Source organism: Globicephala melas, chromosome 5, assembly GCF_963455315.2.
Source record: "Globicephala melas chromosome 5, mGloMel1.2, whole genome shotgun sequence".
Lineage (NCBI taxonomy): Eukaryota > Metazoa > Chordata > Mammalia > Artiodactyla > Delphinidae > Globicephala > Globicephala melas.
Genome location: NC_083318.1, coordinates 74,612,506 through 74,625,701, shown reverse-complemented (window position 1 = coordinate 74,625,701; position 13,196 = coordinate 74,612,506). Strand labels below are relative to the sequence as shown.

General features: G+C 36.2%; 1 protein-coding gene across 20 annotated transcripts in view; it reads left to right on the top strand.

Moving 5' to 3' along the window:
* Nucleotides 1–13,196, top strand: part of CLOCK (clock circadian regulator) — a 140,265-nt gene that overhangs the window by 66,894 nt on the left and 60,175 nt on the right. For 17 of the 20 annotated variants that reach the window (XM_060299371.1, XM_060299369.1, XM_060299364.1 and 14 more), the window contains 3 exons: nt 5,117–5,206; nt 7,518–7,577; nt 12,283–12,431. In XM_060299371.1, coding sequence (XP_060155354.1) covers nt 5,160–5,206; nt 7,518–7,577; nt 12,283–12,431 — 256 coding nt within the window. In that variant the 5' untranslated portion in view covers nt 5,117–5,159. Of the gene's footprint in view, nt 1–1,396; nt 1,481–5,116; nt 5,207–7,517; nt 7,578–12,282; nt 12,432–13,196 lie in introns of those variants that run through there. The other 3 variants (XM_030880585.2, XM_030880572.2, XM_030880594.3) reach the window with 2 other exon arrangements.

Below are 13,196 nucleotides of genomic sequence, written 5' to 3'. Positions count from 1 at the left end.
TAGTTTGAGAAATAAGAAGAGATGCTAAATCCATGAACATGAGAGAGAAAAAAATAAGAAATGAAATAAGAAATGGAAAACTCAATGGAACGGCTAAAAAATGATACTGATGTTGAAAGTAAAGCAAAGAGAAAATGGGAGAGAAAAGATAAGAAAATTGGGGAAACTGTCCAGGATCTCCAATGTTAAAAAAAATAGGAGCTCTAGAAAGAGAATAGAGGGACTAGAGGGGAGAAATAAAGAATAGTGAATGATTCAGCAAAACTCTCCAGAAATTAGAGGACACACATTTACAGGTCGAAAGAGCCCATAGAGTGACCAATGCAGATATGAAAATTAGTCCAAAATAGGGCATATACCTGTTAAATTTTGTTAAACATAAAACTACATCTCTGATAGTTTAGTCCAAGATCTTTTCTCTACTTTTCCAGCCAGTTGATAGACATGCTATATTTAAAAGAGAGATAAAGGAAGAGCTTCCAGAATAAGAAAAATAATAGGTCACATATAAGGGATCAGTAATCAGAATGGCTTTGGACTTCTTTCTTCTTCTTCTTTTTTTTTTTTTTTTGTGGTACGCGGGCCTCTCACTATTGCAGCCTCTCCCGTTGCGGAGCACAGGCTCCGGACGCACAGGCTCAGCGGCCATGGCTCACGGGCCCAGCCACTCCGCAGCATGTGGGATCCTCCCGGACCGGGGCACGAACCCGTGTCCCCCGCATTGGCAGGTGGACTCTCAACCACTGCGCCACCAGGGAAGCCCGGCTTTGGACTTCTTGATCCACACTGGAAACTAGAAGACAGTGGAGAAGGGCGTCTCCACTGAAGATAGAAGGGAAAAATGATTTTCCTTCATAATTCTGAGGGAAAAATGATTTCCAACTCAGTATTCAGAATCTAGCTAGACTGTTAATTAAGGATAGACCAATGTTAGTTTTAGATTTGTGATGTCTCAAAAAAATTTATCTGCCATGTTTCCTTTCTTGGGCAGTTAATGTAGGAGGTACTCAACAAAAATAAAGAAGTAAACTAAAAAAAATGAAGCCGTAGGAAGAAACAGGGAATGCAACTTACGTAGAGACCCAGGAAATCACCAAGATGATAGTGAAGAGTGATCCCAAGATTACAGCTGGTCACCAATTATAGTTATCCATTCCCAGTAGGAGTAGGTCAGAAGGTGCCAGGAGAAATAGCTGCAAAAGATTAAATTGGTAGAATCTGTAATGTATTTGAAGATATTAAGAGTAGATTTAGACAAGAGTTTAGGGCTGAATTGTAGATAAGTATTCAGAAAACCAGGTAAATAACAAAACAAAACAATGATTAACTCTAGGGAACTATTCCAAAAAACAAATTGTAGTATACCATATGGCTTAACTGTGAATTGTATTTACAGAGTCATAATAATGTTAACTCTGGATATAACCACCTAGCCAAAATCACGGTATTGGAAATTTGGGCAAGCGTGCGTGTATATGAGGTAAGGATGGGGGAGTCAAAGCCAGATTATTATTTTTTATAGTGGAATTCGGTAGATGATGGCTTAAAAAAAAAGACACTTTAGAGAGCAAAAGCAAGCACTTTTAATAATTACATTGGGGACAGCTCAAATAAATTGGGAGTGTATAGGCATCCTACCTAAAATAGAATCAAGAAGTAATAAAGTAAAAGTTATTAGAGATAGGGAGTTAACTACCAAGGGAAACAGTTAAAGAGATGAAAGTGGTTGAAAGTAGGAAATGCGGATCAGAAGACTTCTGATTTTTTAAAAAGTCTTGTAAAACTGGATACTTTAAACTCTGAACAAGTATACATTTGTGAAAATAAACACTTAAGTTTTAAAATGAGAGCGCGGAATGAATTAAAGATGTTGAAACACCAACTGTACACAACTCTGACAAGTGGTTTTTCTGTGAAAGGGAGCAGAAAAGGAGGGCCATTCCTGAAGGGGGTTGCTGGGTCGAGGAAGTTTTTGTCTGTTTTGTTTGTTTTTTAAGGTAAAATACTAAGATGTTGATCAGAATATTCCAGTTATAGAGGGAGAAATTAGTGATGTAGAAATGGAAAGCTTTGAGAAGTGACAGCAGGTGGGACTCAGAGGACAAGATACTGATACTGCATAATTTATTTTTAATGCAGAATGTGTTATATTGTATGTAAGAGTTCTTTTCCAAAGATGGAGTGCCAAGCACTGAGATTTTCTGTTAATTATGTGTAATGTTGCATGCTGCATTTAAAACATACCTGCTTCCATATTTTGCAAAGTTTGAATTGCTTAGAAGGTTTGTTAGTTAATACCTGCGCATGTGATAAATGTTTTAAAACTTGTTTTTAAAATGATGTTTATAAAAAAAAAATGCCATCCTGCCCTCCACTGTGATAAAATAGTAATGTGGTGCTTACTCAGCTGGGAATTCATATCATTGAATGACTTTGAGCTCAAGTTGCTTAAGTAAAGGAGCATTTGATTCCTAGCAGTAACTTGATCCTTTATCATTTAATTTGTAACTGATCCTTTTAAAGACAGATTATTTCATACCATAGTGGTCTATTAATATCAATATTTAAGAAAAATGACTTTTAATAATATTTAATCTGTATTAGACCATCTCCTTGCTGTGAGTAGGGACATCGCATGCCTTCTAAAAATGACTCCTTAGAATCCATGCCATGAGCAAGTGTGACTCTGCCTAGTCTTTTTTGTGCTGAAAGTGTGAGTCCTAGGATAGACCCCACACAAGACCTTTGGCTGCTCCCAGATTACCACTTTGTCTTGTTAAAGTTAATTCAACACCATGTAAAGAAGTCAAGAGGAATCTCCTAACAGTTGCTTTAGAGTACTTAATTGGGCCTATTTCACTTCTTCCTTTATCTTTCCCTTAAATATAGCATGCCTATCAGTTGGCTGGAAAAGTAGAGGAAAGATCTTGGACTGAACTATCAGAGATGTAGTTTTATGTTGTTCAGTTAGCTGGGCAACAGATAGTGTTTGGAAAAATATTGTTAACCAACAATAGTAAAGTAGCTTAATAAAGCATCAGTCTATCTTCTAAAGCGTTTTGGATTCACTTCGCTTATAGTCAGCATGGCCTCTCCTGTATAGTATAAGTTCTTATTCTTGGGGTCCTTTTTTCCCTCTAGTTTGCCCTATTTCTACCTTCTGATAATTAAACAAGCATATACTTGCTGCCATATAAGGCTCAGATCTGGTCTTTTAACTTTAAACTGAAACTGTTCTTTTTTTAATCCACTCAAATTGGCTGTGTTACCTTTGCACTGTTCTTTCTGTTCTAGTGATAGAACCAACCTCTGTTATTACCATGATGCTAACTAAGTATGTCTGTTAGACCAGAGGGCTGTACTTAGGTGATCTTTAAAGTCTCTTCTAACTCTAAAATTCTATAATTTTCTGTTCCATCTGCTGATGTTGACCCAGACACTTAAAATCACTATTTTATCCTGGAGTTAGTTCTTTTTATTTTTCCTGACTCCCCTCACTCATTATCTTTTTTTTTTTTTTTTTGCGGTACGCGGGCCTCTCACTGTTGTGGCCTCTCCCGTTGCGGAGCACAGGCTCCGGACGCGCAGGCTCAGCGGCCATGGCTCACGGGCCCAGCCACTCCGCAGCATGTGGGATCTTCCCGGACCGGGGCACGAACCCGTGTCCCCTGCATCGGCAGGCGGACTCTCAACCACTGCGCCACCAGGGAAGCCCCACTCATTATCTTTTAAGAACTCTCAGCCCTTCACAGTTCTGCTTCTGCAGCCATAACCACATGGGCAACCCAGCATCATTTATCCAGAGTTATTCTCTCTTCCTTTCATGAATGTACATTTAAAAACAATGATAGAGTATTATAGAGTCTCATGTCCTTTAATATTCTCTCATTTAGTTAGAGTTACACAATAATTTACACTATTTTCTAAACTTTAATTAAAAAATAATTCTTGTGCCTCAAAACTGTTAGGATATTTATTAGAGTTAAGGTGGTTATTCAATATTTAACTCATGACTATCAGATGTAAGTATCTTATATGGGTAAAACCTGCTTTATACTTTAGCAAAACTGTATAGAATATAGAGAGATAAATTTTAGGCTTATGACTGAGTTTTAAAGCAGTAAATTTTAATCCCTTCAGTGTGAGTATGAAACTTCATAATAAGGCTCTTCTCTGCTTGACTTGCCTTCACCCCTTTACCACTCCTGTTGTCTCTCACTTTATGCTCTAGTAATTAAAACTTTCAGTTGTAATATGCCTACATTTTTCTCTAAAGAGAAAACTCTCTCAAATATGACGCTCTCTCATAAATGCCTGTGCCTTTGCAAATCACTTTTCTTTTGGCTTAGAATCCCTTCAGCTATTACCTCTTCCTGTCCTTTAGTCTGTTATTTCTCAAACTTAAATGGTCATACAAATCACATGAAGACCTTGTTAAAATGTAGATTTTGCTTCAGTGGGACTAGAGTTGGGATCAAGATTCTGTATTTTAACAAGCTCTCAGATGATGGTCTCTGGAGCACATTTTCAGTAACAAGAATCTAGACTGCCTAACAAACTCACTGTCATCAAGAATATTTCCTCTGACTGCCCCCCCCCCACCAATATACCTTCATCATCCCTTTTATTATAATTATTTAGTTATCTATCTCCCTCTTTAATTGCAGATTTTTGCCTATAGTGATGGTGTCTCTCATCCTTCTATTTCCAAAGCTAACTATACTGTTTAACAGAAAGTAGGCTTTCAACAAATGTTTATTGCCCATTAGCTGGTGTTATTATAACCTACTTACATAGGCTTACATATGTAGCCTACGTAGTCTAATATATATACTGAATATTAAGAGTGGCTTTTTAATTTCCACTATTTTGTTATAGAAAGAAAATGAATTATGGTCTTCAATTTTTGTTCCCCTGTAGTCCTTTTTTTAAAAGGAAAAAAAGCCTCAAATGTGCCTCAGCTAAGTATATTTGCTTGAAAATAATGTTATAGCCTTCAGTAGAAACAAAAACATTTTGAAGTCTCTATGAAAACATAGTATTTCCCAAATTACTGTGTTTGTAGACATAAGTTTTTTAGAAAACTAATGACCATTTATTTTTCTTTCCACCCAAGGAGAAGTACAAATGTCTACTACAAGACGAAAACGTAATATGTTATGTTGTTTACCGTAAGCTGTAGTAAAATGAGCTCACTTGTTGACAGGTATGTTTTTAGAGACTTGTTTATTTTGAATTATATAAAGCTATTTAAAAAATTCACTGTTAGAGTAATGGTCTATATCAAACTGATAAAAGGAGTATTATGCTTAACCATAATTACTGTTCCATTTACCTTCTGTACCGAGCAAATTTCATGTAATAGTAAGTAAGGTATATTATCTAGAGCCAAAGTCAACAGCATGTGGCTTGTGTTCTGAATGGATCTTGAACTGTAATTCTGAGCGATCTGGTCAGAACTGCTCTGAAATAAATTATGACAATTGCAGATGTTTGCTTGGCGCTTTGTGGGATCATCTGTCTCCTTATCTGTTGGTTCTAACTTCAGCCCTTTAAGCACCTTAGCATTTGTGACTCATGAGAGTTGACTCTAATTAGGATTTCATTAGTTGAAATTATAATCTTTAAATATTACTATTGGGAAAAGGATGGGCCTCCTTGTTTCTTTGATTTAAAGACTTTATTTTTTTACATTTTAACATGTCTGACATTGGGATTCATCTTACAATTGGCTTATCATAGTTTAATTGGTGGCATTGTTTTCTTTCGTAGTGGCACATAAAATAGTAAGTCTTATAGTCAGTGGTGTCTTAAATTTGATGAAATACAGTACCAGTTTTTAAAAAATACCTGCTCTTTGACAGCTAATGTACAGAGCACTTTTTATGTCTTACTTCATTTAACTTCACAATAATTCCATGAGAATTTACAGATGAGGAGTCTATAGGCCAGAGAGGTTAAATAACTTGTTTAAAGTCACATAGTAAGTAATAAGGTGGAGTTATGACCTGTATTGGTCTGACACTAAAGTTCCTATAGTTCCTGTGCTTTTATTATAGTGTAATGTGTGATTCTTCCATAGGGGATTCTTTAAGAGTTTTGTAGCTAGAGTTGTGCACAGAAGTGACTTTGACATCTAGGGACAGCTTTCCTCCCTTTTCTGTGAGGTAAATAGTGAAGGTATGTACTCTATCAGAGCTTAAGACTTAAGGGGCAAGGAGTTTCCTCAGGGAGGCCTGCCTGCCACTGCCATGGATGTGGGCTGTGCCGTAGTTTCAGGTGAAATCTATGTGTAGTCTTTTCCTCAGAAAGGATGTTTCTTCACTACTCCTAAAGATTAAATATGATTTTGGCATTATGCTTCTGAATGATGGTCACTTCCTATTCTAGACAGTATGACCTGTAGGGACAACATCTGGGTGTTCAGACATAAAGCAGTGGTTTTTAATATGAGTTCATTATCTCTCTGAATATCGTGAAAGTTATGGACTCTCTTCTCAATAATGTACGTTTACATACAGAGTTTTTTATAAATTTCATTGTATACATGGAACCCCAAAAGTCTACTCATGAACCTCTATGATACGAGATTTGTAGATGGTCTCAGTTGTGGGGCTCGTAGGCACTTTATAGGCCACAGAAAGATGTGGTTAAAGAAGTGAATAGTGAGTTCATGTAAAAGCTCATATCACTTGCAACTATTTACTGTTGCCCCTTAGATTAAGGAGTTAGCCACCAGTGCTCTTGGTTTCATTTGTTAGAATGCTCTTCCCCTTGGTCTTCCCATAACCAACCCCTTCTTGTCGCTTAGATCTCAGGCTCAAACGTCCCCACTTCAGCAAGTCCTTCCCTAACCACTCAGACTAAAGTAACCACCTAGTAATTAAAACATCACCCCTTAAAAAAAATAACAAAATTCATACATTTTCATGTTGATTTGTTTCTACTAGAAAATAAGCTATATGAGAGTGGGGATCTGTATGTCTAATTAACTGCTCTGTAACCATGTCCGAACAGAGCCTGGTACATGAGTGCTAACAAATATTTGTCAAATGAATCAGTACTGAGTGAAAATATATCAGTATAAGTTAATATGCTAGATATTGTGATGTTTCTGAGTGATTTGTGTTTTATAAAGTAAATGTCTCAGAAAATGTTTTTTAAATGTGCTACTATAATTAAAAATAATTTCAAATGAATCATTTTGTATAATGGCAAATATACTGACTTTCTATAGATTTTCACTTGTTACTAAAAGTTTGGAATAAGATATTTAACCTCTGGTAAAGTTAAATTCTTGTTTATTGTAATAAACTTTTTAAAATGTAAAACATAGTTGAACTTTGTCTATATGTGTTAGAAAACAGGTTAGTAGTTACTTAGTTTGAACTTATGCAATCCATAACTCTACAAAAATCCTAGGATGTAACTGATTTCATTCATACGTTGTTTTAGTATTGCTGTTGCTTAGTGAGTCTGCTCTCTTATTTTCTCTATCCACTTTCTTTTTCTTTTAGAGACGATGGTAGTATTTTTGATGGGTTGGTGGAAGAAGATGACAAGGACAAAGCAAAAAGGTAGTTCAACTTCAGATATAAAATAGTAAATAAATGAATAATAAATAAATGTAATAGTAAATCAGTGATTTCCAAAATCTATCTGCCTTAAGAACTTAGATATGTTAGCAAGGTGGAAGAGGTTAGAGTATCAGTGTGTAGTTTATAAATTAAATTATCCTCTAAAAGTGCCCTTCTCACCACATGATATTATGGCACATAATATTTACATGACATCACTGGGGATGTTAGCCTTCGTCACTCGACTAAGGCAGGGTTTGCCTAGATTTACCATTGTAGTTACTCTTTTCTGTTAACCCACTCTATTCTTTGGAAATAATTTATTTAGAGTAGGGATGGGGGAATTAAGCTTCACCTCTCATAGGAAGGGATATCTACACATATTTGAAATTCTTCTGTAAAAAAAAGAAATCTCTTTCCCATTTATTTATATCTCTGTGGACTCATGTATATTTTGTATGGACTCATGATTTATTTTGTACTTTAGGTTATACTTCAGTGCTATGTTATTCTGTTGCTCAGTTTGTTCCAGCTTTGGCCTTTGGGAGGTCTTTCTGGGTGGGCTTCTGTGTCTTTTGACATGCCTCCATTCTCCAACAGAAGGGAAAGTGGGTGGTGGAGAGTAGGCGTGGGGGGGAAGAATTGATGGAGAGGTATCATCAAGTAGGTGACAGGATGGGATCTAGAGCCATGGTGGTGATGGTGGGGGCTTGACCTTAGATATGGGCCTTGATGGTGATTACAGTATCAGGAGGGAGGGTCCAGAGAGCATTGCAGCCAAGTGTGTAGTCATTGAGGGTGAGCAGTAAATACTTTATGGTTTTTTTCCAGCCACACTGAACTACTTGGGTGCTCAGACATGAGGGTAGAGAGTGTAGTAGCATTACATACAGATACAAAAGATAAACATGTAATAAGTAGTAGTTCCTAAATGTCTGTATTTAGCAAAAAAAAAGGTACTGGGATAAGAAGAATATTCACATAACCAGATAAACTGCTAAATTCTTAAATGAATGATTAAAATATATCTGGGAAGAAGATTTTGAGGAACGCTATATACAACTTTATTCAAGGAAATTAAAAGACCTGAATTTGAAGCTAAAAATATATTGGATATAACTCCTTTCCCTTAACTTCAATCTAGTGGGGGAAGGTTCTTATAAAATATTTCAGGGTAGAGAGAAAGTCACTGATAAGGTGGGAATAATCAGTCTTGCCTGAATGAAGAGGCAGAACTTTTTTTTTTTTTAACATCTTTATTAGGGTATAATTGCTTTACAGTGGTGTGTTAGTTTCTGCTTTATAACAAAGTGAATCAGTTATACATATACATATGTTCCCATATCTCTTCCCTCTTGCGTCTCCCTCCCTCCCACCCTCCCTATCCCACCCCTCCAGGCGGTCACAAAGCACCGAGCCGATATCCCTGTGCCATGCGGCTGCTTCCCACTAGCTATCTACCTTACGTTTGTTAGTGTATATATGTCCATGCCTCTCTGTCGCCCTGTCACAGCTCACCCTTCCCCCTCCCCATATCCTCAGGTCCGTTCTCCAGTAGGTCTGTGTCTTTATTCCTGTCTTACCCATAGGTTCTTCATGACATTTTTTTTTCCTTAAATTCCATATATATGTGTTAGCATACGGTATTTGTCTTTCTCTTTCTGACTTACTTCACTCTGTATGACAGACTCTAGGTCTATCCACCTTATTACAAATAGCTCAATTTCGTTTCTTTTTATGGGTGAGTAATATTCCATTGTATATATGTGCCACATCTTCTTTATCCATTCATCTGATGATGGGCACTTAGGTTGTTTCCATCTCTGGGCTATTGTAAATAGAGCTGCAATGAACATTGTGGTACATGACTCTTTTTGAATTATGGTTTTCTCAGGGTATATGCCCAGTAGTGGGATTGCTGGGTCATATGGTAGTTCTATTTGTAGTTTTTTAAGGAACCTCCATACTGTTCTCCAAAGTGGCTGAACCAATTCACATTCCCACCAGCAGTGCAAGAGTGTTCCCTTTTCTCCACACCCTCTCCAGCATTTATTGTTTCTAGATTTTTTGATAATGGCCATTCTGACTGGTGTGAGATGTAGTTTTGATTTGCATTTCTTTAATGATTAATGATGTTGAGCATTCTTTCATGTGTTTGTTGGCAGTCTGTATATCTTCTTTGGAGAAATGTCTATTTAGGTCTTCAGAGGCAGAACTTTGAGGAATTAACTTGGACAGATTTAAAGGCCAAGTTTAGAGATGGATAAGGTGAGCTAAGGGTATTCTGTTCACAGAGACTTTGAAGGTTTGATCGTGTTTTTAGGGGACCAAAAATGCTATGGCTGTGGGAAACCTTGGAGAAAGAGAAGGCCTCATAATAATGCTGTCAGAATTAAATGGACCATGTTGAATGCTGACATCTGTGCCCTGTTATTACTGAGGTCATCACAAGGGCTGAATACGTCCAACCTGAACGTAACATGAAATAAAGTTGCTTTAATGGGTGTGATCCACTGGTAGAATTGGCAGTGATACTTGATTTGTGTATATTTCTTATGCTGGAGTTAAGATGCCTGTTTTAAATTATTACTTCTTGGTAACTGTATGATCCTGGGCATATTCTCTTTTATGCCTGAGTTGTCACACTTGTAACATGAAAAATAATAAAGTCTACTTTGTAGGAATTAAATGAAATTTCATGTATGTTTCTAGTAGTGCCTTATATACAACATTTATACAGTTATATACAATTTCCAGTAGTAACTTATATACAACAAATAATGGCTCTAAATTTTACCCATGTCTTCAGATATTTCATATATAATAATTCTCAGTTACTTATTTCCTACTTACTCCTTTCTAGAGGAATATAACTGATCTGTATGTCTAACTTCCTCTAGTATGTGTCCTTTAAAATGTCAAACAGGCAATTTCACCATATTTAAATTCTCCCCAAACCATTGGTCTACCGAAACTAGTATCTCAAGTTATATTACACATGGTCATCTGGCCTCCAGTCTTGTTTTGCATACAGTAAATTTCCAGTAGTATTTGTTATATGAATTTGTTTTGCCAAGCACTGATCTTTTCATTACTCTAGTGCTAGAATGGTCTTAATAAGGAGTTCTGTTCATGTCAGTCATTTCTTTGCTTAAAACCTTTTAGTGCCTTCCCATGGCTTTCACTATTAAACTAAATCCTTTTGTGTAGCATAAAAACTTCATGATTTTTTCTTCCAGTACTTATTATTCCTAATTGCCACCCACCCTCCTCCCCCAACTCCAGCATAGCTGGGCACAGAAAGCTTGTACACTAGCTACATGAGCCATGCTGAACTACTTGTGATAGATGTGTGGCCCTTATTTTATTTTTTTGGCCGCACCGCACAGCATGCAGGGACATTAGTTCCGTGACCAGGGATCAGACCTGTGCCCCCTACAGTGGAAGTGCGGAGTCCTAACCACTGGACTGCCAGGGAATTCCTGTTAGGTTTTCATCTTTGTGCAAGTTTCCTGTGTCTGGAATGCCCTGCTCACACCCTGCCACCATCCCTTTCTCACTTAGCCTTCATGACTCAATTCGGCACACTTAAGGAGGTTCCATAGGTATTAGGTGAATTTCTTGAAAGGGCTTATCTTTCTGTAGTATCCCTAGTCCTTATTAGCACAGTCTCTGTCATTATAACAAAGCACTCAATGTTTGGTGAGGGAGTCAGTTAATTTCTGTTACGTTTCTTGAGAGGTTTGAACAGTTGTATTTTTTCCCAGTACTAATACAGAATAAATGCTCCTTTACTGAAAAAAATTAAATTAAATTAATAGAATTATCCTCTGACCTTTGGGGATCTTTTGGGAAAGTAGTGTACTTTCTAAAGTTGAATTCTAAAATCTGACTTCACAAAGCAGGTAATTAGAAGTATTATGGAATGATTAATTGCTCTGTAAATAATTGTGTTTATTTATCTCAAGAGTTCTCAGTACAACTAAGAATTTGCTTCTAGTTACTGCTTCACATAGAACAGTGGGAATTATTCCTTTAGCACATATATTTTGAGTGCTTACTGTTTGTTAGGTGTTATGCTTAAGTGCTTAGATGAAAAAATTGGGGCTCTGTTATCAAGAAGCCTACAACCCAGTGGAGAGACAGCTATGCAAAAGAGTGGTTACAGCTTTGTGTTGGAGGCTGGGATGGAGGAATAAAGAGGAAGAATGTGTGGGTAAGCCTGAGGGTAGGGAAATTTTCATTTTTAGATTTCTGTTTATAATTTAAAACTTACAGGAGATGGATAACTTTCTCCTATTCAATAATTTTTAATGATTTGGACTTACACATTATATGTGCTTTCAGAAACTGTATCTCAGTAATATTCATAATAACCTTATAAGGAAAATACAGATTCTTGGTAAATATTAGATTAAATAAAACCTGAGATTTGAATGTAGTTTGTCTTACTGACATTTTCATAAAAACATGTATGCCGAATGCATAAAATGTAAAAGCTTCTTTAGTGGTTAAACTAAGAAGAAAAATTATTGCCCTGATTAACTGTATATTGTTGGTAACCTAGGATATAAATATTTATTACCATCTGTATTGACAGAAGTACATGCTCTGTGGTTGTGTCTGTATTGAGCACTGTATTAAACTATTTGTGTAATTAAATGGACTGTTTGAAAACTGGTTATTTAATTTTTTATTTCATCAGAGTATCTAGAAACAAATCTGAAAAGAAACGTAGAGATCAGTTTAATGTTCTCATTAAAGAACTGGGATCCATGCTTCCTGGGAATGCTAGAAAGATGGACAAATCTACTGTTCTACAGAAGAGCATTGATTTTTTACGAAAACATAAAGGTACATTTTTAACTTTGTAAAATGGATTTTTTTTTTTGAATAATAACAGACTGTCTCTTAAAGCATAATGTGATGAAATCTTGGCAGTGATGGCTTGAGACTGTATGCTTCCTAACCATTTTTAAGAAAAGGAAATAATTGCTTTTTTAAAGATTTCCTGGTATGTTCTTTCTTTCATTCAACAAACATGTATTTAGTGCCTACTAGTATATCCTAGATTCTTGTGGTGCAGGGTAACAGTCCTGGCCCTCAAGTAACTCAGGCCAAGGGAGACAAACATATAAACAGCTAATTGCAATGCAAGTAATTATAATGTGAGTAGTGCTCGTAAACTGTAAACTTTGTGTGAGAACACAGAGGAAAGAATGTGTCAGGGAAGTCTTAAACAGTTAATTTTTCAACTGAGACTTCCTGTTAGCTTAAGAAAAACAGCATTTCACATGGAGGAAATAGCATGTGTAAAACCAGAGAAGCAGGGAGAGTTCAGTTTAACCGGAGCATAGTTTGAGTTGGAAAGTTATGGGTCTATTTGAAAGAGAAGCAAGAGTCAGATCATGAGAACTTTATATGTCATTTTAAAAGATTGCTTCAGTGTATATCTAGGAAATAAAAACACTGTGTTTTAAAGTGATTATTTGTTAATCAAAGAAAATCACTTTGAGTAAATAAGTCATGAAAAGAAAATTTTAAAGAATGTTAAGTATTTTGGTACTTAATAAATGCTACTTAATAGAAAATAGGTGAAAAACTTGTAAAAGGACATTT